Source organism: Trichomonas vaginalis, chromosome V (assembly GCF_026262505.1).
Source record: "Trichomonas vaginalis G3 chromosome V, whole genome shotgun sequence".
NCBI classification, from domain to species: domain Eukaryota; phylum Parabasalia; order Trichomonadida; family Trichomonadidae; genus Trichomonas; species Trichomonas vaginalis.
This window is the reverse complement of record NC_067207.1, coordinates 32,232,708-32,257,227: the sequence shown is the minus strand read 5'-3', so window position 1 is coordinate 32,257,227 and position 24,520 is coordinate 32,232,708. Positions and strand designations below refer to the sequence as shown.

Genomic DNA, 24,520 nt, shown 5'->3' with positions numbered 1-24,520 from the left:
TGATGTATACTTTTGTAATTGATTTCTCTACATTAAGAATTAAATCACTGGATGTGTTGTGTATAAGAAGATAATATTAGATATTTCAATGAGAATGTAATTTGAAGTATTGAATTACTAAAATTAGAGAATAATATCCATGATAAATAATAGAAACTGTTTCACTTAAACTTAGAACAGCTAATAAAGAAAACATAACAATACCTTGCTTGTCAAAGTATTATAGAAATGAATTAAAATTTCAAACCTTGATTCTATTTAAATAAAAATAGAAAGAGGAGAATAAATTTTATTTAGCCAATGTGGAAGTATAACAAAGAGGCTATTATGTTACAAACATTTCATTCAAAAATTATATTAAGAAATTTGTTCAAGATTTCAAGGAAGGAATTGTAGGGAAGATAAATGGACTCTCTTTTCGAGCTTCTTTAACTATAGGAAGTATCAAAGGAGGAATAATATCGATTGCAGTATGTTTCTGGAAAAATGGCGGTGGATTATCCCTGAAAAGTAACGGCTGTTGTGGTGGAGGAAGTGGAGGGTTAATAACCTTTGCTGATTTGATTTCTCGCGAGAAAGTTTTTTCAAATGTTGGTTTCTCTGAGACAGCATCGATTAGTTCTTGTATATTTCCAACAGTCTTTGTAGATAGGTCGAAATTTGTCCCGTCTTGAAGTAGTTTCTTCTTAATCTTCTTTAGTCGGGAATCGAAAATGAAAATATTTCCTTTTCTATAGGTAACATATGAAAGAAGAGAATGAACCGTTCCTACTTTCTGGAAGGTAGCGATGAAAGAAAATTCCTCCATTTTCATATGAGCAATAAAAGAAACTGTATTGGATTCATTCGTGCAGATCATCTCTTCGATGCTTTTGAATGGTGTACCACCGATATAATTTTGCATAGCCGACGTGTAAAGCGTACGTAGTGGATCAAATTCGTATTTTCTATTAAGAATAATGGTATTTGGCTTTACGTAATGAATATGTGGGAAAATTTCTGATAAGCAATTATTCCAATGTTGTTGGATGCAAAGATCAGCAATATCGTTGTATCTTTCGGTTTCACGAGATACACATATTTTATATCCAACAGAGTTAAGTACTTTGCATATTGCGACGATGACAGTATTAGGAACACCTGATAACTGATTTTTACGATATCGACGGAAATCATCGCCGAAATTTGTAAATGTATTGAGAATCTTTTGAAGGCTCCTGGCATCAACAGGCCCAAGTGAATTCATTTTTAATTTCAATGTCTCAAGAAGACTAGTATTCGAACCCTTCGACATTGAATAATTGTCAAAAAATATCATCTTTCAAAATTGTGGGTGAGTATGAAAAATAATATTAGCATATATTGATTTAAAGTAATAAATGTATGTAAAATTTAATCATTTAATTTTGAGAGAAAAGACAAAAAAAGCCGGACCTGTTTTGACTAAACGAAAGAAAATTATATAAGCATGCTAAAAATAAGCATTGGCAATATTTGTCAGCCACTTTTATTTACATAAAAATTCAATTCGAATACAAATTAAAGAACCATATAAAAATTATGACATTTATTTTTATAATAATCACAGAATATTTTAAGGGTGCACACGAGAGGATCATGTAAACTTCAGAATTTAGAACCTTATTTTTAGGCATTATCTTGGCTACCTATTTAGGCTCGAAAAGCAAAAAATATCAAAAAATACAACTTGACTCCATTATGACCCTTTCATGGAGGTAGTTTTTATCCGCTAGTATTTTCCCTTTGAATCTCTTTACAATTCGAAATCAAATTCAAATCTCAATAGAAGAAAGGAAGAATCGACTTACTACGGTTGTAATACGAATAAATACATATATTTAATTATTTTTATTTACATAATAATTGTTTGAAGCTCATATTCCATCAAATTTTTAAATAAAAACATTAAAATGTTGAAAATGTTCATATATTTTAATAGGGTTTTGGCACTTTATTGAGGAATTACTACATACATAGTCGAACTGAACTTGATATTTTGAAATTTAAATTATTTATCAAAATTAAAATTTAACTTGAATTTTATAATTATTTAGTCATATTTTGCATAATTCTAAGTAGATTTTGTAAAAAATCAAGAAAGAAAAATTTTAAGGGAGGCTTCCGACCAGAAAGCTTTCTCAATTTTTTGTGATGTTTACACCAAAAGTGAGATTTGTTAAGCGTTTTTCTCGTTGAATATTGAGTTTCCCGGATTTTGAGTTATTCATAAAGCTCCTCTATATTATACCCTATCTACTGATATGATTATTTTTGAAAAATCTCTTAAATCGACCTGCACTGAATTTTTTAGGGAAAATTCGAAATTTTCTAGGCGTTTTCTGTAACGTTGATTTACGGAATAAAATCCGAAAAATAATTTTTTGAAGAATCATTTGGGTAGAATACTTATCGAAAATTATATTTATTATAATTTTGGTCGATAAAAATAAGCGGATTCAAAACTGGCAAAAACCCTTTCGGCAATTTGTGGATGATTCCGAACCCCCTCATTTTTGAAATTTAATAAGAAAAATAGAATCTTTATTAAATATAGATTTTAAAAAACTTGGTTATAAATTACGAAATTTTCTCACTTGGGCTAAAAAGTGACAATTTGGTCGGAAGCCACTCTTAACGTGCTTTATTTTTTCTTTTTTATAATAATACATATTATTATATAATTAACATATTCATAATGTTTCACCCTTTCAAAAATATAATCCTCCTCCTCTCAAATAAACGTACATACGGGTGGCCTCTTTTTTCAAAAAATTAAAATTTGAAATTTTGGGCTCAAATATTAGAGATTTTTTCAACCTTCAACGATATATGTTGTCTATATCAGACCTCCTTTCTTTTTGATACTTAACATTGTTCCTAAATCTTAGCCGTTAAGGCTGTTCTGAAAATATTTTTTTTTCGAAAAAATTCGAAAAAAATTCTTAAAATTCAAGGATTTCATGATTAATAATGTCACGAGTATCTACCTTGTATTGTTAAATATAATTTCTCTCTCTTTTTAACTTCGTATGTGTTATCAATCAAAGATTTTTCATTATTGGATTTTTAATTTTTTGAACTTTAATTCAATAGGTTTCCAAACTCTTTGAATTTTGCTTTTTCGAAATTTTTATAAAAAGTGGAAAAATCGATGTAATTCACTGTGTATGAATGACCTATCTAAAAATATTATTTCAATATCAATTGTAAATTTCTTACAAAATATACCTGTGTGAGTAACCCATATATAATTTCATGTTAGATAATACTTTACATTTCGATTGAAAAGATGTTAAATAAGATTTTCATTATAATTCTATCTATTATACTATACTGAGCCTCTGACAAGTTGTTGGGGAATTCAATCATTCGCCATGTCGCTCAGAATATTTGAGAATATCGGTTTTACGGGCATTGAAAAATTGGGAATAGATTTGAACAGAAGTATCTCATCACAAATTATCCTCGAAGCGTATTAGAGCATGACGAACTACGTGAATGTTATCCAAGTAGGTGTATCAATGCTTTTAATCATTGCTGTTGGATTTATCCTCGCCAAATTAAAAATAGTTACACTCAAAGATAGTGGTTCCTTAAATGGAGTTGTTTTCTTCATCGGTTTTATGCCGCTTATCATCAGAGGTATTGCCCCCAAGAAATTAAAAGAGTTAGACTTCCAACCTTTCGGTATCGCAGCCTTAATGTCGATTTCAACTTACATTTCAGTTGCTTTTATGATGGTTTATCCCTTCAAAGATCGTCTTCAAGCATACCTCAGTACAGTTTTCCCATGCGCATACATTAATTACATCATTTCCGGTATCCCTGTTTTCAATGCTCTCTGGCCCGCAAAAGAGAATGTCATGGTTTCAATGATGATGATTTCTAACGATCTTATTTCATCACCAATCTTCTTAATTATGGTTGGTATCTACGGAGTTGTCGCATCAAACAGAAAAAGAGTTGAAAATGGCTTACCGCCTGAAAAATTCTCATTCGCAATCATTGGAAAAGTTCTTCTTGGTGTTATCAAATCTCCTATTCTTATTGGTAACGTAATCGGTATCATTTACTCCGCTTGCAATATCCAATATCCGATTTTCCTTGATAGACTCTTCCAATATGCTGGTGATATGGTTTTCGCCCTCGCTCTTGTCTGTGTTGGCGTCTTCCTTGCTCAGCACTCCCTTATTTCTTGCGGTTGGTTACAATTCATCTTTTGCATCATTGTTAGATGCTTCATTGGCCCAATGTTTGCAGGCTTATGGTGCAAGGCTCTTGGTATGAGTGCACACGTTGCTAGACAATGCATGATCATCGGTGCACAACCAACGGCCGTCGCATCTTATGCTATTACATCTGGCGCTCATCTTGGTGAAGGTTGCGCTTCAACAATGATTTTCTGGACTACTGTTCTTTGTGTCCCAACACTTATTGTTTGGTTCTCAATCCTCGATGGATTGAAGATTTATGTTGAATAATTCTTGTTATTAAATATTAGAGATCGATCCTTCTTTTTATAATTCTTATGATTTTTTAGATCATATCATCAAAGAAATAGAGATTTGAAATTATCAAATCACAATTTCACGAAAATTAATATGAGAAATATTGTTCTTTCTTGTTCCTGAAATGGGTTATAGAAAGAAAAGTTTATGCGACCATTTTAAGGTAGTCACAAAATCTAAGTAGTGAGGCTCTCAAAAATTGAACCGTACTCCATACAAAATTTGTGTACCCTCACTACTTAGATTTTGTGGCCTTCAATTGAGTGGTTAGTTTTGATAGAGCACGTTATAAAATTAAAAGGGAAAAATAAATAAAATTTAGACATTTAATTATATATAATGTAAGGAGTGTAATTCCAAATTTTCTAAAAACTATTCAAATTTGAGCATTTTTTTGGAAATAGTAAATCTAATATGTACATCTAATAACAACATGATTCATCACCTTTTCAAGCTCTGCAGTCAATTTTTTGAAATTTGATTGAAATAAATGTAGCAAAAATTACATTTCATTAGGGAATATATGAGTTTCTCTGGAAACAGGCTGATAAATTTTAAATTTTGTCCAATCACCATGAATGCATTGAGAAATTTGGATTGATTTTCTGGTAGAATCTGGAACAATTCAACCATGTATAAATGGATCATGTAATCATCATGAAATGTTAGTGTTAGAGTTCAAAAGAAACAGAATGAGTGGAAATCAAACACAATCTGAATAATTTTAAACGTATACAATCTTTAAGTTTGTATTTTGAATTCTACATATATGATTGTGTAATTCGTTGTTTCAAATTTTCGGATTCAGGCATGTTTTGATAAAATTCATTCCCAAAAACGTCAATTAACAATTAAATTTAGTGTATTTTAAATATATATACGTATTATATTTTATAAATTATATTAAATTCGCAAAATTTTAAGTTTTAAACAAAAATAAAAAATGTTCAAAATATGAAATTATGCATAGGATATTAAAATTTACATGTTAGCAATTTTTTTGAATTGCTTTCAATTTTCATATTGAAATTTTTAAGATTTTTTTCTGAAATAATAAGCAAGAATATCAACCGAAATAATATTAAATTCCATGCGTTAATTTCCCCTCAAAAGTCATTGACCGCCTCTCAATCTAGATTTTGTGAGTACTTTATGTAAAAATAGAAGATGTTTATAAATGTTTCCGAATATTATCAAATTTTGATAGTATTTGAGATGAAACGCGGGGATAATATTGAACCATTAATTTTTTCATAGGGTATTATTTCAAATACATGTAGGATAAGATATATGATCAAAATTTTGGAGAAAATTTAGTGATGATAAAAATTATATTTGTCAATTTTTCGATTTGAAATGAACCTTTGATTTTTCAGAGTTTAGAGAGGCCAAGGAAATGAGGCGCTCCCATTCAAGGACACGCCACGAAGATGACTCTTTCTCTGACAGCAATTCTGATACCGCTTTTCAGCTCAATCTCGCAGAGGAAGAAGAGCACAAAAATCAACAAGATTCAGACGAAGCTTCTCAAGAAGAGATCTCTCAGACTACAACGAGTTCTGATGATGAAGCTTCTTCTGAAAACTCATCAAAATCACCTTTTGAATATATTCTTGGTTACAAACTTGAAGATGAAACTAATAATGAAAAAATGCTTTTTGTAAAATACAAAGGAAAAGCCTATATTCATTGCGAATGGATTCCTCTTTCAAAATTTTTGTCTTTTCCTGAAGCCAATCGCCAATGGAAACGATATGAAAAGAAAAATCCATATCCGCCTCCGGAGCCTTATTATGATCAATCATATAATGAACCGGAAAGAATCATTGCAACAAAAAAGGAAAACGAACAAACTTTATATTTAACAAAATGGAAGAACTTAGACTACAATTACTGCACGTGGGAAGATAATATGGACCAATCTCTTATTGATTCATTTTATAAATATGACTCAGTTACAGAAGAAACTCAGTTCAAGAAGCCTTCAAAATCTCAGTTCAAGCCAATTGAAGGGAACCCCACATATAAAAACGGACTCCAGTTATTTAATTACCAGCTCGAAGGAGTCAACTGGCTTCTTAAAAACTGGTATTCGGATATCAACTGTATTTTAGCGGATGAAATGGGTCTTGGTAAAACAATCCAAGCCGTGGCATTCTTCGAAAGAATACACCGTGTTGAAAAACTACCTGGTCCTTACATGGTTATAGCTCCTTTGGCTACACTCCCTCATTGGCAGAGGCAGATCGAATCATGGACTGATTTATACGTTATTAGATACACAGGCAACAGACAAGCAAGAGAAATGCTTCGAGAATACGAATTTTACAAATCAAACTCGGAACAAGTGAAGTTTGATATATTCCTTACATCATACGAAGTTCTTTATAAAGATGTTGATGAACTTCGCCACTTCAAATTCCCTGCTTTCGTTGTTGATGAAGCTCATAGACTCAAAAACAAGAATTCCAAGATCTTATCCGCAATCCAACACTTGAAAACATCATTTAGAGTACTTCTTACCGGAACACCACTACAAAATTCCATAGAAGAACTGCAATCTTTGTTGGAATTTTTGCATCCAGGCGAATTCTCCGATTTAAACAACGACATGGATGCACAAGATATTCAAAAACTCAGAGTCAGACTCCAACCACATCTCCTTCGTCGATTAAAGGTAGATACAGACCAATCTATTGCTCCAAAGGAAGAAACAATCATTGAATGCACAATGACGAAATACCAGAAGCAGTTCTACAGAGCTATACTCGAACAGAACTCTTCTTTCCTTTCTGGAGGCACAAATTTACTGAATATCGCGATGGATCTCAGAAAAGTTTGCATCCATCCATTCCTTATCAAAGGAGCAGAGGACAAAATCCTCGCTGATATGGGATACACAAACCAACCAGATAAAGCTCTAGAAGCAATTATCAGATCCAGCGGAAAAATGATTTTAATCGACAAACTTCTGCCAAAATTGAAAGCTGATGGCCACAGAGTTCTCATTTTCAGCCAAATGACCAATCTTTTGGATATCTTACAAGATTATTTGGCCGCAACTGGCTACAAGTTCCTCAGACTTGATGGGCAGGTCAAGCCATCAGTCAGGCAATCGTTAATTGACCATTTCAACGCTCCAGATTCCGATGATTTTATCTTCCTCCTCAGTACAAGGGCCGGTGGCTTAGGTATCAACTTAAATGCAGCTGATACAGTCATTATATTCGATAGCGACTGGAATCCACAGAACGATTTGCAGGCACAAGCCAGATGCCACAGAATTGGTCAACAAAAGACCGTAAAAGTGTATCGTCTTATTACTAAAGGTACTTACGAGCAGAACATGTTCGAGATTTCATCAAAGAAACTCGGTCTCGGACATGCTATTTTAGATAAGACGAAAAAGAAGGAACTTGATACACTTTTACGTAAAGGAGCTTATTATGCATTGAATGATGTTGAAGAAGATACATTTGGAGAAGATGATATCGATCAAATTTTATCAAGATCGAAAACAATGGTCATAAACGAAGCTGCTGGTTCAATGTTCTCTAAGGCACAGTTCGATGTCGATGAAAACACTAATATCGATATCAACGACCCCGAATTTTGGCAAAAGATTTTACCAAATGCGCAAGCCGCCGAAGAAGAAGAGATTGGAGAATACGCAGGTCTTACCAATGTCAGAATCCGCAAGAAAGCCGATGTAAACTTCAAAGAATCCGATGAGGAAGAAGAAGGTGAACCTCCCCGGGGAAGTTGGTCGCACAGAGACAGAGAACGTCTCCAGCAACTGTTGTTCAGATATGGCTGGGGTCGTTGGGATGTCGCCCCTACTTTAGGACTTACCAGAACGATAAATGAAGTAAAATTGGCCGCACGTGCATTTCTGAGGACAATTATGGTTGCAGCACAAGATAAGACAGATATGGAGACAGCACAAATTCTTTTGGACGAAGGAAATTCAAAGGAATTTGACGATAAGTTTACAACGGAAGAAGAAGCTAAAGAAAGGGACAAAGAAATAGCAAATCTACTTCGAATCAACGAAGAAGAGTTTGTTCTTCAGATCCAGCACAACGCTGTTGCATGGATCAGACGTCTTGACGTTCTTTACTACATTTCACAAGTTGTAAACAAAGCGAATGGAAAAATTGAAGAATTAAACATTCCTCAATGCCACACACAGCCGCCAAGTCAATGGTGGAGTGAAAACGATGACAAATGTTTAGTCATGGGAACTTATAAATGTGGATTCGCTTGTTACGACAAGATGCTCAATGACACAGAAATTCCATGGTCATTGGTAAAAGACAAAACATTGGATCCTCCTTCAACAGCGAATTTGACACCAAGATTAAAGAGAATTGCCATCGATATAAGGAAGATGTTGAATGGCGAATTGTACGAAAACAACCCTAACTACAAGGCAAGAAAACCAAGAGGCCCAATGACATGGAAGAAGAGGGATAAAAGTGCTGTTGTCCAACAATTGCAACATCAAGGAATTCCTCTGAAAGAAGATGGTGAATTCGACTGGGAAAAGTTCAGAGATATCACTGGATTCACAGAGAAAACAGATGAAGAAATGGAACAATACGTAAAGAACATCTTGGACGGAAAAGATAACGACGAGAAAGAAAAAGAACAGAAACAAAATACAGAAGAAAAATCTCAGGAAAATAAGGAAGAACAAAAAGAGGAAGTAAAAAGTGACAGAAAAAGTAAACCTCATAGTGAACCAAAAAGTGACAAGCCTGAAACTGAGAAAACAGAGGAAGAGAAGGAAAACGAAGGAAAAACAGAAGAGAAAGAAGAAAAGGCAGATGAAAAAGGAAAGAAGAAGAGCAAGAAAGCATCAGAAGGCGATGAAGACAATCAAGCAAATAGATTAAAGCAAAGAGTAGAGAGTTTGACAAGATTAAGGCGTTTATTCATCAAATACGGTGATGACAAGCTCAAAGAATACTTCGAAACAATGCCAAGATGGAGAAATGTTCCTAATTTGTGGACAAATGAAATTGAATTTAAGTTTTTCAAGAACATTGCAGAGAAAGGATGGGGCCTTTGTGCAGAGATCCTCAAACAGGAAGAGTTCGTCCCTATTGTCGGTGAAAAACCTCCACAATTTGTCACAAATGATATCCGAGTCATGAAAAGACTCATGGTTTGCTTAGATTTGATAGAGAACACTCCTTTAGAACAACTCAAGGAGCAAGATGCCGCTAGAGTTAAGCGCAGACCAGCTCCATCAAATGATACTTTGCCAATGCCATCTCTCAAGCTCAACGAAGATGGTTTACCAGATCTACCTTTGCTTCTCACCGCTTCATCCTCAATTTTGTCTTTCGGTACGATCGTATGGGACCGACCAGGTTTCCACACAGAAAAGTACATTTATCCGGCCGGCTACAAAATTACAAAGCTTTACAGATCTACGATCAATCCAACAGAAAGAGTAAAGTACATTTGCGAAATTATTGACAATGGTGGCCCAGGACCTCTGTTCAGGGTTACCAATGAGAAGAACCCTGAAGTATTCTTCGAAGGAGCAAGTCCAACTAGTCCTTGGTCGATAATTCTCAAGATTGTTCAGAAATTGAGAGAAAACGAAGCTGCAAAGCAGTTAAGTATATCAGGACCTGATTACTATGGTCTTGCTGCACCAGAAACTATCTACGTAATACAGCATATGAAGAATGCGGACAAATGCGAAGGATATGTCTTCAGAGAGTTCTCAGAAGCAGATCCAGCGCAAAAGCCTCCAAGAAGACAGTCGAGGAAGCAGAGTAATCCTGCAAATACTGCAAATCCTGCTCCAGTTAACCCAATTCCGAAGCAAGACAACAAACAAATGAACTTCTTCGTGAAATACATCGCCCCCCAGGCCAACCCGAATGTCAACCCTGAAGCAAGTAGAATGGCTCTCCAATACATGGCTCAGCAAAATCCAAATGTAAATAATTTGTCACTTTTGCAGAGGGGAATTCCTCCTGGACCCCAAATTCTTCAGATACCCCCTCAATTACAGGCAACAATAAATATTCCTCCTCCGCCACAAATTCCTCAATTAGGAGGTCCGCCACCTACATCATTACAGCCAATGGCACAACCTCTTGGCCCTCCTTCTATCTTGTCATCAATTCTTCCACCTCCACCTCCGATTTCTAATGTAAAGGTAGAAAGCCTCGTCAGTCCAATGTCTACACCTACAATGATGACTCCAGAGAAACCAAAGGCTTCTCCAAAGGTAATTATCAAGAGCCATCCTAAAGTAATTGGAGCTCCAAAGATTGTTGACAAGCAGGAAGAGGAGAAACCAAAGAAAGTTGGAAGTCTATCTATAGAAGACATGCTCAAGTAATTTCATGCATTTGTTGTATTTTATTTGCATCATATTTGTTGTTCTTTTTTGTTGTTTATTTTTATTACAAGGAAATAAAAAACTTTTATTTTTAATTACCCATTTTTAATAAACCCCAATATCTCAGAAATTATACTTAATATTTTTCATCAAAAACAGATTTTATTGTTTTTATCATTCAATAAATTCATCCTTTACAATTTTTAATGGAATTTTACTCATATGTAGCTAATTACATTATATAAAAGACAAAATTCATACGAAATATTTGATTGATTGCATGAAGGGCTATAAAACTCAGGTGGGGTTAGTACAGAATGATACTTTAAAATCATGAGTGGAGATTGTGCCTCCTAAAACGAATTCAATGATCTATCTTGAGGTTATATACCAAGAATTAAAAATTGTGGTACCATTTGTATTTCAGACCCTTTTTTGGATTACAAGCAGAAAATGGCTTTTTCAGCTCATATTATCATAGCAGATGAATGCCATAAACTGCAGACGGAACTGCGGAAGAGTTCCCAGCGATCACTATATCCTGAAATACAAACAGACTTCTTAAATCTAAAAACACAACTTTGGAGAGTGAAATATGAGGAATTTCCGCAATCAGATATATTCAATCCATTCAAAAACCTACTTTCACATAAGCTTCTTACAGATGCAATTGCATTTAGTACATTAAATTCCCTTCAAAGTTTAATAAAATACAATATTTTTACAGAACCCGATACAATATATGACATAATAACAACAATATGCCAATGCAGATACCAATCGACATCTGAATTTGATCTATCTCGTTGTTCTCATCAAATTTTATCATGTTTTCAGTCATTTTTAAGCCCAGAACGTATAAATAACTTATCAATCAAAACATTACGCTGCATATTAGACTTTTGCATTGCTGAAATCGAACATTTACAAGGAATGATGGAACTTCCTTTCATTTTATTGGATACTTTCTCAACATTCATCATATATGTATTCGAAAAACAAGATAATTCATTTGACTCGTTACGAAAAGAAGCAATTTTATCGATTTTTTACATTGCAACTTCATTTCAAAGCGACCATCACCCTGTTGCACGTTTTGCAGCAATGTCAATACTGTTATCAATCTCTAGATCGAATGTTTACGGCGATAAAACGTTTTTAATTGCTGCTTCTTGTGTTTTATTAAATCAACAAATAGCTCTTAGTAATTCAAGGGAATGCTTCATGTTATCAATGAGAATATTCTTTAACATATTCAAAGATAATTGTTTCGAACTATTTTCTTTATTTTCTCCATGTTTTTCTTTGATATTAAATTATATTTTGTCACCAGAGCCGAATATTCTCTTCAGATCATCGGCATTCGAGACTGTATATGATTTCATATCCCAACCGATGTTTACTCAAAAGCTTTTTGCAAATACAGACAAAATTGAAAATTGTCCACGACTTTTTGACAAATTACTTGAGGTTGTCGTGTTAATCGCTAAGACACCATCCGGAATACCTGATTCCCAACAGATGGCGCTCAACGTAATCTCTGTTATCACACATCAGCTGTCAACAATTACAGGGCGGTTTGACGAGGCCGATATCATTGATGACAACGAGACAGAAAAAGTTTACAACGAATTTACGGTCGAATTTAATCAGAAATTTAAAAAATTTATCGAATTTGGAGACGCAAAAGAGCTTGCAAAGCGTTTATTCGTATGCGATGGAGTCACACCTAACAATATTGGCGAGTTTTTCGCATTAAAAAACGATTTCGCCATAGAAACTTTGAAATATTACTTAGATTTGTTCAAATTCGAGACAATGGACTTCGATGAGAGCATAAGGACCTTCCTTGTATCATTCAAATTGGCTGGAGAAGGTCAAATTGTTGATAGAATTTTAGATAATTTTTCTCAAAAGTATCACTTATGTCATCCAGGAGAATTTAAGTCAGCAAGTGCTATACATCTGCTCGCTTATGCATGGGTTATGCTACAAACATCAATGTTCAATAGAAATGCAACAAAAGATTCATTTGACCAGTTTCGCTCAATGTTGAGTGGCCAAAACGACGGCGGAAATTTCGATGAGGAGTTCTTAAAGCAGATTTACCAAAGTGTTAGTAGGTTTTCCGTTCCCGCTGAACAAGAACATAAAATAAATTGCCTTTCCTATTGGCATTTGTTACTTTTGAAGTCACAAGCATACAGTAAGCCTCTAAAATGTGAGAATGAAGTCATCAGCAAAACGAAATCCCTTTTTGCAAGAATGTGGACATCAATATCTCCAATTTTATCAGCCAGTTTCTTGCAGGCTCAGTCCAATTTCGATGATATCCTATCTCCATTCTTCGGAACTGCAAGAATTGCGTCCCTTATTGAAGCAACAGATGTTTTAGATTCAATTATGAAAACATTTTGTTCGTACGCTATCGGAGATTTTGCTCAGGAGAAGACACAGTGCGCACTCAAATTCGTTTCGGTCGTCGCTCGTGAGTTTGGAACTGGAATTCGAGAAATTGGCTGGAAAAACTACGCAGATGTCTTAGTTGCTCTGTTCCAACTTGACTTATTATGCGAGGAAATATGCGCAGAAACGAACGTTTGCGATGGAAACAAGCAGATGATACTTAGTCCGAGAATGCAACAAAGAAGTGAGAGAAGGAACTCTTCATCTGTGATGACAATGTTCAGGAGAATAGGGAGAAGTGATTCCGACTCCGAAATCAACCTCGGAGGAAGTCAACAAATTAAAATATTTATTTTTGAGACCGGAATTCACTCAATTGCCAAGCAATCGCTTAGATTTTCCTACAAATCCCTTCAAGATCTCATTAAAGCGTTCTCAGAGACCTCAAAAGCCATGGAAAACAATGTTGACACAAATTGTGTCTTTATTGCATTTTGTGTTCATGTTGTCTGCCAGATATCCGCTTCAAACTCACAGAGAATACAGAGTTTGTGGGAATCTGTCTATGGTTACATTAAAAATGTCTTCATATTAAGTATGACGACGAAAAGTGGCAAATTATTATCATCCTTATCTCTTAATTCATTATTTGTCCTTTTCGATGAATTATGGTGCGAAGATTGCATGAAAGAAACGATAATTGATTCATTAATAAATTTATCTAAGTTTGATTCCGCTTTTATCAAGCCAAACATAGATATAATCAACTCAGGATTATCTCTTTTCCTTCAGCATCACGCCAGCACCTTCATTCCCATATACAATTGGACTCCGATTCTTAATTTCATCAGTATCGGTGTAGATTGCAGAGTAGAGAATGGTGTAGGATATTTATTCCATTCGATTATTGCCAAACAGAACTTCAGTGCGCCAGGAGTTCCAGGTGTTGACAAATTCATTGAATTTTGGATGCCAGTTCTGCAAATTGCAGCATTACTTTGTATCTCAGACAACGAACAGAACTATGTTGAGAGATTCCGTGATTTCCAATCATTGCTTCTTTTCCAGAGCATGCCAAACTTGGATGGTTCTCGATGGCGTGATGTTTTCGAGAAAATTTTGTTTCCTGTCATGGGACAGTTGACGATGTTGGCGATGAAGAAGAGCGAGAGTGGACAGAAAGCTCTTCTCATGGCCAAATTGATCATGTCAACATTTTTGTTTGCTCTGAATAACTTGATTGGAACATCAGCATTTGAATCAACTTGGTACAGAATTCTCAAGTTTTCTCTTGATTTGACGAAGATAAGAGATGATGACGTGATTGAAGCTGTTCCAGAGATGTTGAGTAATGCACTGAGAGTTATGAAAGCAAGCGGAATCTTCGATGGTGACCAGAGAAAGAGTATGTGGGATGTCACGAAGAATGCAATCACTTCTTCTTTCCCTGACTTTTCTAGTTCAATTTTAGATGATGATTAACTTTATATGTATATATTTTTGTTTTTTATATAATTTCTTTCTTTTGTTATATAAATATTTATAGTATTGTTATCAAATTATATGATCTATTTATATATGAAGGATCTATCTTACATATTTTGCCCCCGCATCCACTCATCACGCATAATTTTGAAGATTTAGCCTGAGAAAAATTATTTAGCTGATGTTTTGGTTAAATTGAATTTTTAATCTGGTTTGAAGATTGCAGTTATAATGTTTTAGCCTTGTTTGATGTTAAATCTTTCACTTGGAAGTTGTTTTGCACAAATTCCATTGAAAATTTTCAGATACCATAAAAATAATACTAAATCTTCTATATACCAATTTGATGTATATATATAATGAAAATCATCGCGCTTAACTTGATTAACTTTCCAATTTCGCCAGATAAATAATTTTATATATAATTAATTGAACGTTCTTCTTTTTTGCTACAAAATCAATTATCCAAAAAGGTTAAATAAGAATCTTACAAATCCCGATAGGTGACGATTATTTCGCTTTGAAAAAATAAAATCTGTTGAAAAATTAAAAACTATAGAACAAAATCAATGAAATAGAGATATGGAATTGGTATTTCCCATTTGTATATCCGAGTGAAAACCATACTTCAAATACAAAGTTCACAAATTCTTACCCAGGATGTTACTTTTCTAATCAGAGTGAATACTATTCCATTCCTCAAGCCGTTTCTATAAATACAAACAATGAAACTACAAAGTTACTCATTTATCGTAACTCATTTACGCAATGTACCCATTCTGAGAGTGGAGGTTCCATTTTTTATACTGGAGGATCATTTATTCTATTTCAAACATGTGGAATAAAATCATTAAATGGCCAAAATTATGAGGGATCTTTTCTTTATAGTTGCTCCATTAATGGAAAAAATTTTCCACAATTTTTAAATGAATCGACGATTTCAAATTGCGGAAAAGTAGGAAATGGATTATCAACAAACTATTTAAACTATGGTAATCAACTATTATCTTCAACAAATATTTCTGATAATAAAGCTTCAAATGATGGTTCATTCCAGCTCCAATCTTCCTATTTAGTTCATCTTTCTTTTTGCACATCTGAAGGAAATGAAGTTAATAACAACGATTGCCATTGGGTAGAAAATTCGATTTCATTCTCTATTGATTATTGCAATTTTATCAAAAACAAATGTGGAAGAAGTATTTTCTGGATGAATCAATTAGTGACATTAAAAGAATGCAATCTCATTGGAAATACTAGAGTAAAAGAGTTCTATTATAATACAGCTACTTTATATAAATCTTTTTATGATGGAGATATATCAAAAGTAAACACTATTAATCCAAGAGGGAACTTTTCAAATGTTATCCCTCATTTTTCTCTTGGTAGTTGCAATGCGCAAATACCTCTGAAATATTTTAGAAATCAATACTGTTTTAAACAATCTATTCGCTGTCATTTTGATGTATCTATTTTGAAAATTCTCTCATTTAATTTGTTTGAGATTTCTTAGATCTGCATATAAATAATTGGATAGACGAAAATATGAACTAAATATTTTAACCTAAACTTAATTGTATTGAGCATTATCCGAAAAAGTACTTTATTAGGCTATTAAAATGCAATGAAATGTATTAATTTAGTATATGTTTCAATTCAGTTTTCTGATGACCAATTTATTGAAATATTGCAATTGAATTCTTCTAGATTTTGTCATAATTTCAAACAATTACGATTATTTTTCCATGAAAAAATAAAAATTGATGAAAAAGTCAAAAGTAAGATAAATGGAATTAATGCATGGAATTCATATTTTCCAGATGAAAATCCAACTGAGAATTATACATCAAATGAAAGCATCTCAAGAACTTCGATTGGAAGATACTTTGTAAATAATTGTGAATTTGATTTGCTTCAAAGAGCTGTATATATAAATGCAAACAGTGAAAATACAAAATTACTTGTATTTCGTAGCTCATTTACGCTTTGCTACTCTTCTGGTGAAGGATCCTCAATTTATTATAAAGGAGGGTCATTCATTCTATTTCAATCATGTGGAACTAAATCTATAAATGGTGATAATGATGGTGTTTTTCTCTATAGTGAATCTATTCAAAACAAATATTTATCGCATTTTTTGAATGAATCGACAGTTTTTAACTGTGGTAAACCAGGAAGTGGTCACTCCACAAATTTTTTACGCTATGGTGATCAAATCCTATCATCAACAAACATGTCCAACAATATAGGATATGATGATATTCCAATTGAACTTAATACTCCTGATTCACTACAAATTGCTTTATGTACATTTGAAGGAAATGAAGCGATACCGCGTGCTTGTCATTATATTTACAGTTCTATTTCATATTTTTTTGAACAGTGTAATTTTATAAAAAACATATGCGGTATATGTATCTTCGCTTTCAATCAAAGAGCGACATTTAATGGTTGCTATATACTTGGGAATACTAAAGGAAAAGAGTTTCAATCTGATACTGCTACATTATATAAGTCGTTCTATGATGGAGATACCACAAAAGTCACGGTAATAAACCCTATTGATAACAAGCCAAATGAAAATCCTCATCTTTCATTTGGAAGATGTGTTGCTATTATTCCGCTGAAAAATATTAGAAATCACTACTGCAAATTCATTTCATGTTATTGTCCAATTAATATGTATTTAAGGAATATGATTTCTCTAATTTTATATTTTCAATTCCTTTCTTGCTGAAACTGTGATGAAAAAGTCAAATCATATTCATAAAATTTCTTCCGTTTATAGATTGATATATATTGAGGATGATTTGGAGCTACAATAATAACATCTAATGTTGTTGAGAAACAAGAATGATTTCCGTAATAAATAACAGAAACATTCGCAATTAAATCTGCTCTACCGATTGTTAATACCTTAAATCCATAATTTGAGATCAATCGACAGTCTTGTTCCTTGAGAAATATATTCGGCCTCTCTCATAGTATCTTTTATGGAATAGTATTTGCCTTTATAGATATTAACACATATTATATAATTATTACTGTCTTTGCCATCATGTTTCCTGTTTTTTGATTATCAGGTGTTGGTACTGGAGTTTAATTTTGTGTCGGTGATGGCGCATTAAAATAAATTCTTGCCAATCATATGAAAATGGTTCGATTTCTGTTGATTGAGGAATGTAATTAAGCCAAGATAAGAAATATGGAACATGAATTTCTGAACCGTTAAATGAGATCTTAGAACTAAAAATATTGAGAAGTTTATCATTAAAATACAGAATTCATGTTGTCTGCCAGATGACCCCTTCAAACTCACAGTGAATACATAATTCATTAATAAATTTGTCTAAATTTGATTCAATATATACCATGTCTCTCACCAACTATTAACAAGAAAGATTTGCAAACATAATTGACAAAACAAAGGCATATTTATTCAATTTCTGGAGTTGATTCTGTTGTTCAATTCCACTTTGGGTATTAGTCCTGAGACATATTTGTGGAAATGAATTTATCTTTATGTCTACAAACACTTATTATGCAATAATTTGTAATAATCATATATTTTGGGAATTAAAAAATACCATTGATGTTATTTATTTAGTTTCTAAAATTTTAAATAAAAATTTAAAAAAAAAGTTTATATCATTGATGTTATTTGATTAGTTTCTAAAATATATTTGGAGTCTATATGTCTTCTTGCTACGATCAGGACTAAATGCAATGATAATTAATACAGAAATAATGATAATTGCAGAAGAAGAAATTGCGATGATTATTTCTTTATTTATTTTTTGAGCATCATGTGTTGGTGAATAAGTAATTGATTGAGTTGGTTCTGGAGATATTGTTTGTGTTGAATAGATACTTTTTGTTGGCGACATTGTTTGTGTATGAGAGATAGTTTGTGTTGGTGATATACTTCTTTTGAATTAATAGATAATATGAATACATATTTACCAACTTCTTTTAGATGTGGAAATTCGATATTTTTTAATTCAGATTCCCCTCAAATGCTATATCACCAATTGATATGAGATTATCTAATTTTGTAATTTCAGCATATGAAATCTTGTGAAATAACGTATTTTTGAATGTTCCTCTCAGTTAACAAAATTTAGCTTCCATTATTTATTATGTAAAAAATACAAATTCGAAAAATGATTGTTTATATCATTGATTCTATTTGATCAGATTCTAAAATAGATTTGGATTCAACGCCATTATATCTTCTTTTTCTACCAAAAATACAAAATATAATGAGAATGACAATTCCAGAAACAGAAACTGCTATGAATATTATTTTAGCCTTTTTATGATTATCGTGCGTTGGTGTTGGTGATGGTGATGTTACATTAAAAATAAATCCATGCCAATCATATGAAGATGGTCCGATTTCTCTTGATTGAGGAATATAGTTAAGCCATGAAGAGAGATATGGAACATGAATTTCTATACCTTTGAATGAGATAATAGAATTGAAAACATCAGGAGGCTTGTCACCGAAATATATATTCTTCAGAGAATAACAGTGACTAAATGTATCTTCTGCCCTTGGATCAACAACTGAAAGATTTGAGAGAATAATTGTTTCTAAAGATGTACAGTTTTCAAAAACACTGTCACCTGTCATTTGTAGAACTGATGATAAATCCAAATACGTTAATGATTCACAATTTAAAAATGCAGATCCTGAAATGTTTTTCAAATTATTGAATGTGACATTTTTGAGTGATTTGCAATCCTTAAATGCTTCATCGCCAATCGAAATTACATTTTCTAAAACAACTGTTGTGAGATCTGAGCAATTTGAAAAAGCAGACTCATTTAAATACACTAAACTCGGGAAGTTTACATAACTTAAAGATGAGCAATCAGAAAATGCATCCCTTCCTATTTCATTAACATTAGGAAAGTTAATTGTTCTCAAATTACAACAACGACAAAAAGCCCACTTCGAAATAGACGTAACTTCCTCACAGGAAATTGTTTCTAAGCTACAACAATTTTCAAAACATGTTGAAGAAATCACTTTCAGATGAGGTATATTAATATTTTTTAATTTTTTGGTTTGATAAAAAGCACCAAAAGAAATATATTCAAGTTCGCCAAAATTAACAGATGTAAGGTTGTCACAGTAAACAAATGCATTCATGCCAACTACTTTTAGATGAGGAAATTCGATATCTTGTAATCCCCAATCCTGAGCAAATGCCGCTTCACCAATTGAAATGAGATTATCTAATTTTGTAATCTCTGCAACTGTTGCATCAAAGGCTCGTGTACCAATATTTACTACATTAAGTATACTAATATTTCTAATACCAGAATATAAAAATGCAAGATTCTCGATATTTGTCACATCTGGAAATATAGCTGTTTTTAATTTATCAGTCAACTCAAATGCACTAGGTCCAATTGTTTTTACATGAGGCATTTCAATATGTTCCAATCGACGGCAACATCTAAATGCTTCAGAATCAATGAATGTTGCATTGACAATATGAACTTCTTTGAGATATCCACTACATTCAAATGCGTGTTTTCCAATGTGATTTATTGTATTACTGTAAAAGTATATTAATTTTGTGAAAAATTGAAATGTATAATCGGGAATAGCTATTGGCCCATGTAATGTTATATTTATCAGTGTGGTAGCATTATAAAAGGATTTATCTGGAATTGATTCCAAATTTGAAAAATATAGTTCTTCGATGTTATCACTTTTATCACTGACATTAGCATCAACTGAGATATCACCTCTAAGAATTAATTTTTGGAGATAAATTGAATTTCCAAAATTTTGAAATGTAAGTTTACCATTAAAACACCCTGAATTAAGTTCGAAACTAGCAAGATTTTCATATTCAGAGGATTTAAATTCATCCATATTGAAATCGCCGGAGATAATATGAATTGTTTGAACTGACTCTTTTGAAATACCGTACTTTTGAATGATATCGGTTAAAGAGTCGCCATCATATTCTTGACCATTGATATCAACATGGAGAGATAAAGATAAGCATACAAAAAAGCCGATCATTGCAAAAGAAATTTAAGAATCTATTGAATTTTTTCGGTATTCAAAATAGTTTCAGACAAATTCCTAATGTTTCGGCAAAATATATGGACTTTTTGACAATATTCATTATTTCCGTTCTAGATGAGAAATTACAGATCCAAAAGAATTTTTCTGATTCAAAATATTTCTCATCAGAAATCGAATATACAATCATAAATAAAAATCATATATCGTATATACGATCATTAACTTCATAATCTAATGGAGCAATAAATTCATCTTGTTCGGGTTCTGCATCGAATTCATTCCCGAAATCAAGTTGTTGCTGTCCTTCTTCATCTTGATGTTGTTCTTCACTACCGTTCTGAATATTTGTCCAACAGTCGTGTAAGTGGTCTAAATCGTTCTGGTCAATCGCTTTGCTCTCGAAGAGCTCGTCCACTTCGTGTGGCCACTGTAATTCAAGAGGAGGACCTCGTTCTGTGAGTTTTTCAAGAAATGAAAACCAAATATCTTTAGTTTTCAAGTTATTGTTCTCGAATTCGCATGACCTGATATTCTTATTCGTCATAAGAAGGTCAGACAGTGCCATTGCACCTTCTTCGCCGAACAAATGATCATTCAGAACTAATGATTCAACGTTCTTAGCGTTTTTCAGACCGCGCATAAGTGTGATGCATTTTTCGGCACCGATTGGCTTTGCACCTGCACAGATGACGAGGTTAGTTATAGATTCACATGATTCAATGAAATCGGCGAAAGGAAGAATCGTCTGTTCTGATAGGGAACCGCTGATAGATAGAAGCTGTAAAACTTTCAGTTTGCTAAGCATAGCCATGATCGGTGGTGTGATTGGGTTATTATTCCAGATGAATGTTTTCAGTGTAGAATTATCATTAACGTCCATGTCGTATGCAGCAAATAGGTTCCACTGTGAATCGGTCATCTCGATGCCGCTGAAATCTAATGATAAACCATCTGTTGGATGCATATTGACAAATTTTGTCAATGCTTCATAGAGAACGTTTGGTTCCCACTTGATATTCTTGAATTCTACTGTTGTTAAACAGTCTGGTGGGTTGATTGCTCAATGATTATAACTTCAAACTCACAGTGAATAGAGAGTTTGTGGGAACTGATATATGGTTACATTAAAAATGTATATATATATTATCTATTAATTAATTATTGTATAGTAATATTTAAAAAAATTGTTTATATCATTGATGTTATTTGATTAGTTTCTAAAATTGATTTGGAGTCCAAGCCATATGTCTTCTTGCTACGATAAAGACAAAACACAATGATAATTAATACAGTAATAATGATAATTGCAGAAGAAGAAATTGCGATTATTATTACTTTATATATTTTTTGAGCATCATGTGTTGGTGAATAAGTAATTGATTGAGTTGGTTCTGGAGATATTGTTTGTGTTGGATAGATACTTTGTGTTGGAGATATTGTTTGTGTTGGAGATATACTTTGTGTTGGAGAGATACTTTGTGATGGAGAGATAGTTTGTGTTGGAGATTGTGTATGAAAAATAAATCCATACCAATCATATGAAGATGGTCCGATTTCTCTTGATTGAGGAATATAGTTAAGCCATGAAGAGAGATATGGAACATGAATTTCTATACCTTTGAATGAGATAATAGAATTGAAAACATCAGGAGGCTTGTCACCGAAATATATATTCTTCAGAGAATAACAGTGACTAAATGTATCTTCTGCCCTTGGATCAACAACTGAAAGATTTGAGAGAATAATTGTTTCTAAAGATGTACAGTTTTCAAAAACACTGTCACCTGTCATTTGTAGAACTGATGATAAATCCAAATACGTTAATGATTCACAATTTAAAAATGCAGATCCTGAAATGTTTTTCAAATTATTGAATGTGACATTTTTGAGTGATTTGCAATCCTTAAATGCTTCAATGTCAATCGAAATTACATTTTCTAAAACAACTGTTGTGAGTTTTCGGGAATTTGAAAATGCATTCATTCCTACTTCTTTAACATTTGGAAAGCTTATATTCTCAATCCATATTGAATTGCGAAATGCATTTTCTTGAATAACTTCAGCTCTTTCTAGTTCAACATTTCTAACATAAGAATTATAAAAGCTAGAATTTTCGACAACCAATGCATTTGGACAATGAATGCAATTAAAGAAAGCCTCTGCAAAGCATAATTCAGTCAAATATTCTAAAGAATCGAAAATTACTGTATCTGATGATGTTCCACAATAGCTAAATGAATATGGACCTGCATACTTTAGTTTTGGAAATGAAATATTTCCTAATGAGCATTTATTGAATGCGCATTCACCGATACTTACAACATCACCAAATTTAACAGTACTAAGTTTTTCGCATCGAGAAAAACAATACATGCCTATGGTTTGAACATTTGGAAAATTAACTTCTCTCAACATTTCACATTCTTGAAAAGCAGCACTAGGAAGATCTGTAAGTCCCTCAAAAGAAACTGTTTCTAAAATATAGCATCCAGCAAAACAAAAATCAGAAATAGATTTCAGATTAGGTATATTTACATTTGTTAGATCTCCGGCATTCTGAAAAACTCCATAAGGAAGACTTTCAACTTCGGGAAAATTAACAGATCTAACAGGACTGTCTGAAAATGCATATTCGCCAACTTCTTTTAGATGAGGAAATTCAAGATCTTTTAATCTACTAGTCCGATCGAATGCCATATCGCCAATTGAAATGAGATTTTCTAATTTTGTAATTTTAACATCTGATTTATGGAATGCCATATCACCAATATGAACTACATTAGGCATACTAATGTTTTCAATGCCAGAATTTCGAAATGCACCAAGTCCTATGTCTGTCGGTTCTGGAAATTCACAATTGTTTAAAAAAAATGTATCCTCAAATGCGGTATATCCAATTGTTTTTACATGAGGAATTTCAATATGTTCCAAAGATCCGCAACCTTCAAAACCACTACCATTAACGAATATCACATTCTCCAACTTAACTTCTTTGAGATTTTCACAGTTAAAAAATGAACCGTTTCCGACCTGAGTTACCGTATTACTATAAAAGTATGTTAACGTTCGCTGTTTTTCAAATGCAAAATCCGGAATATGTGTTGGGCCATTTATTGTTACATTTCTCAGTTTATATGACTGAGAAAGGCATTTATCTGGAATTGATTCCAAATTTGAAAAATATAGTTCTTCGATGTTATCACTTTTATCACTGACATTAGCATCAACTGAGATATCACCTCTAAGAATTAATTTTTGGAGATAAATTGAATTTCCAAAATTTTGAAATGTAAGTTTACCATTAAAACACCCTGAATTAAGTTCGAAACTAGCAAGATTTTCATATTCAGAGGATTTAAATTCATCCATATTGAAATCGCCGGAGATAATATGAATTGTTTGAACTGACTCTTTTGAAATACCGTACTTTTGAATGATATCGGTTAAAGAGTCGCCATCATATTCTTGACCATTGATATCAACATGGAGAGATAAAGATAAGCATGCAAAAAAGCTCAACATTGTAAATGAATTTTGAGAGTATAGTCAATTTTTCTTTGTAACGTATTCAAAATTTATTCGTTTCGATGCAAATTGAGAGCTTTGCGGCTAATCCAAATTTTTAATAATTCTCAACATATATCAAGATACCAAAATTAATGTTAAAAAATAAAAACCGTA

General features: G+C 32.8%; 7 protein-coding genes across 7 annotated transcripts, besides 2 other annotated features; 3 read left to right on the top strand and 4 right to left on the bottom strand.

Annotated features, from left to right (window-relative positions):
• Positions 1–81: 81 nt before the first annotated feature.
• On the bottom strand, positions 82–1,294 carry TVAGG3_0442480 (uncharacterized protein; the record flags this gene model as incomplete). Its single annotated transcript, XM_001314985.2, has 1 exon — positions 371–1,294. One exon carries the CDS (start codon positions 1,292–1,294, stop codon positions 371–373), a length of 924 nt encoding a protein of 307 aa, XP_001315020.1.
• A 305-nt stretch (positions 1,295–1,599) lies between these two features.
• Positions 1,600–2,133: a mobile genetic element.
• Positions 2,134–2,650: a mobile genetic element.
• Positions 2,651–3,271: 621 nt separating this feature from the next.
• TVAGG3_0442450 (intracellular auxin transport) lies at positions 3,272–4,768 on the top strand (the record flags this gene model as incomplete). The annotated part of the gene is made up of 1 exon (XM_001314984.2): positions 3,504–4,502. The coding sequence occupies one exon, from the start codon at positions 3,504–3,506 to the stop codon at positions 4,500–4,502; it is 999 nt and encodes a 332-aa protein (XP_001315019.1).
• A 1,114-nt stretch (positions 4,769–5,882) lies between these two features.
• Positions 5,883–11,006, top strand: TVAGG3_0442440 (histone methyltransferase activity (H3-K4 specific); the record flags this gene model as incomplete). Its single annotated transcript, XM_001314983.2, has 1 exon — positions 5,926–10,896. One exon carries the CDS (start codon positions 5,926–5,928, stop codon positions 10,894–10,896), a length of 4,971 nt encoding a protein of 1,656 aa, XP_001315018.1.
• A 338-nt stretch (positions 11,007–11,344) lies between these two features.
• TVAGG3_0442430 (regulation of ARF protein signal transduction) lies at positions 11,345–14,905 on the top strand (the record flags this gene model as incomplete). The annotated part of the gene is made up of 1 exon (XM_001314982.1): positions 11,830–14,784. The coding sequence occupies one exon, from the start codon at positions 11,830–11,832 to the stop codon at positions 14,782–14,784; it is 2,955 nt and encodes a 984-aa protein (XP_001315017.1).
• Positions 14,906–18,958: 4,053 nt separating this feature from the next.
• On the bottom strand, positions 18,959–20,833 carry TVAGG3_0442420 (antigen BSP-related family; the record flags this gene model as incomplete). The annotated part of the gene is made up of 1 exon (XM_001314981.1): positions 18,959–20,833. The coding sequence occupies one exon, from the start codon at positions 20,831–20,833 to the stop codon at positions 18,959–18,961; it is 1,875 nt and encodes a 624-aa protein (XP_001315016.1).
• A 202-nt stretch (positions 20,834–21,035) lies between these two features.
• On the bottom strand, positions 21,036–21,880 carry TVAGG3_0442410 (RNI-like family; the record flags this gene model as incomplete). Its single annotated transcript, XM_001314980.1, has 1 exon — positions 21,036–21,803. One exon carries the CDS (start codon positions 21,801–21,803, stop codon positions 21,036–21,038), a length of 768 nt encoding a protein of 255 aa, XP_001315015.1.
• Positions 21,881–22,027: 147 nt separating this feature from the next.
• Positions 22,028–24,361, bottom strand: TVAGG3_0442400 (antigen BSP-related family; the record flags this gene model as incomplete). Its single annotated transcript, XM_001314979.1, has 1 exon — positions 22,028–24,361. One exon carries the CDS (start codon positions 24,359–24,361, stop codon positions 22,028–22,030), a length of 2,334 nt encoding a protein of 777 aa, XP_001315014.1.
• Positions 24,362–24,520: the final 159 nt, after the last annotated feature.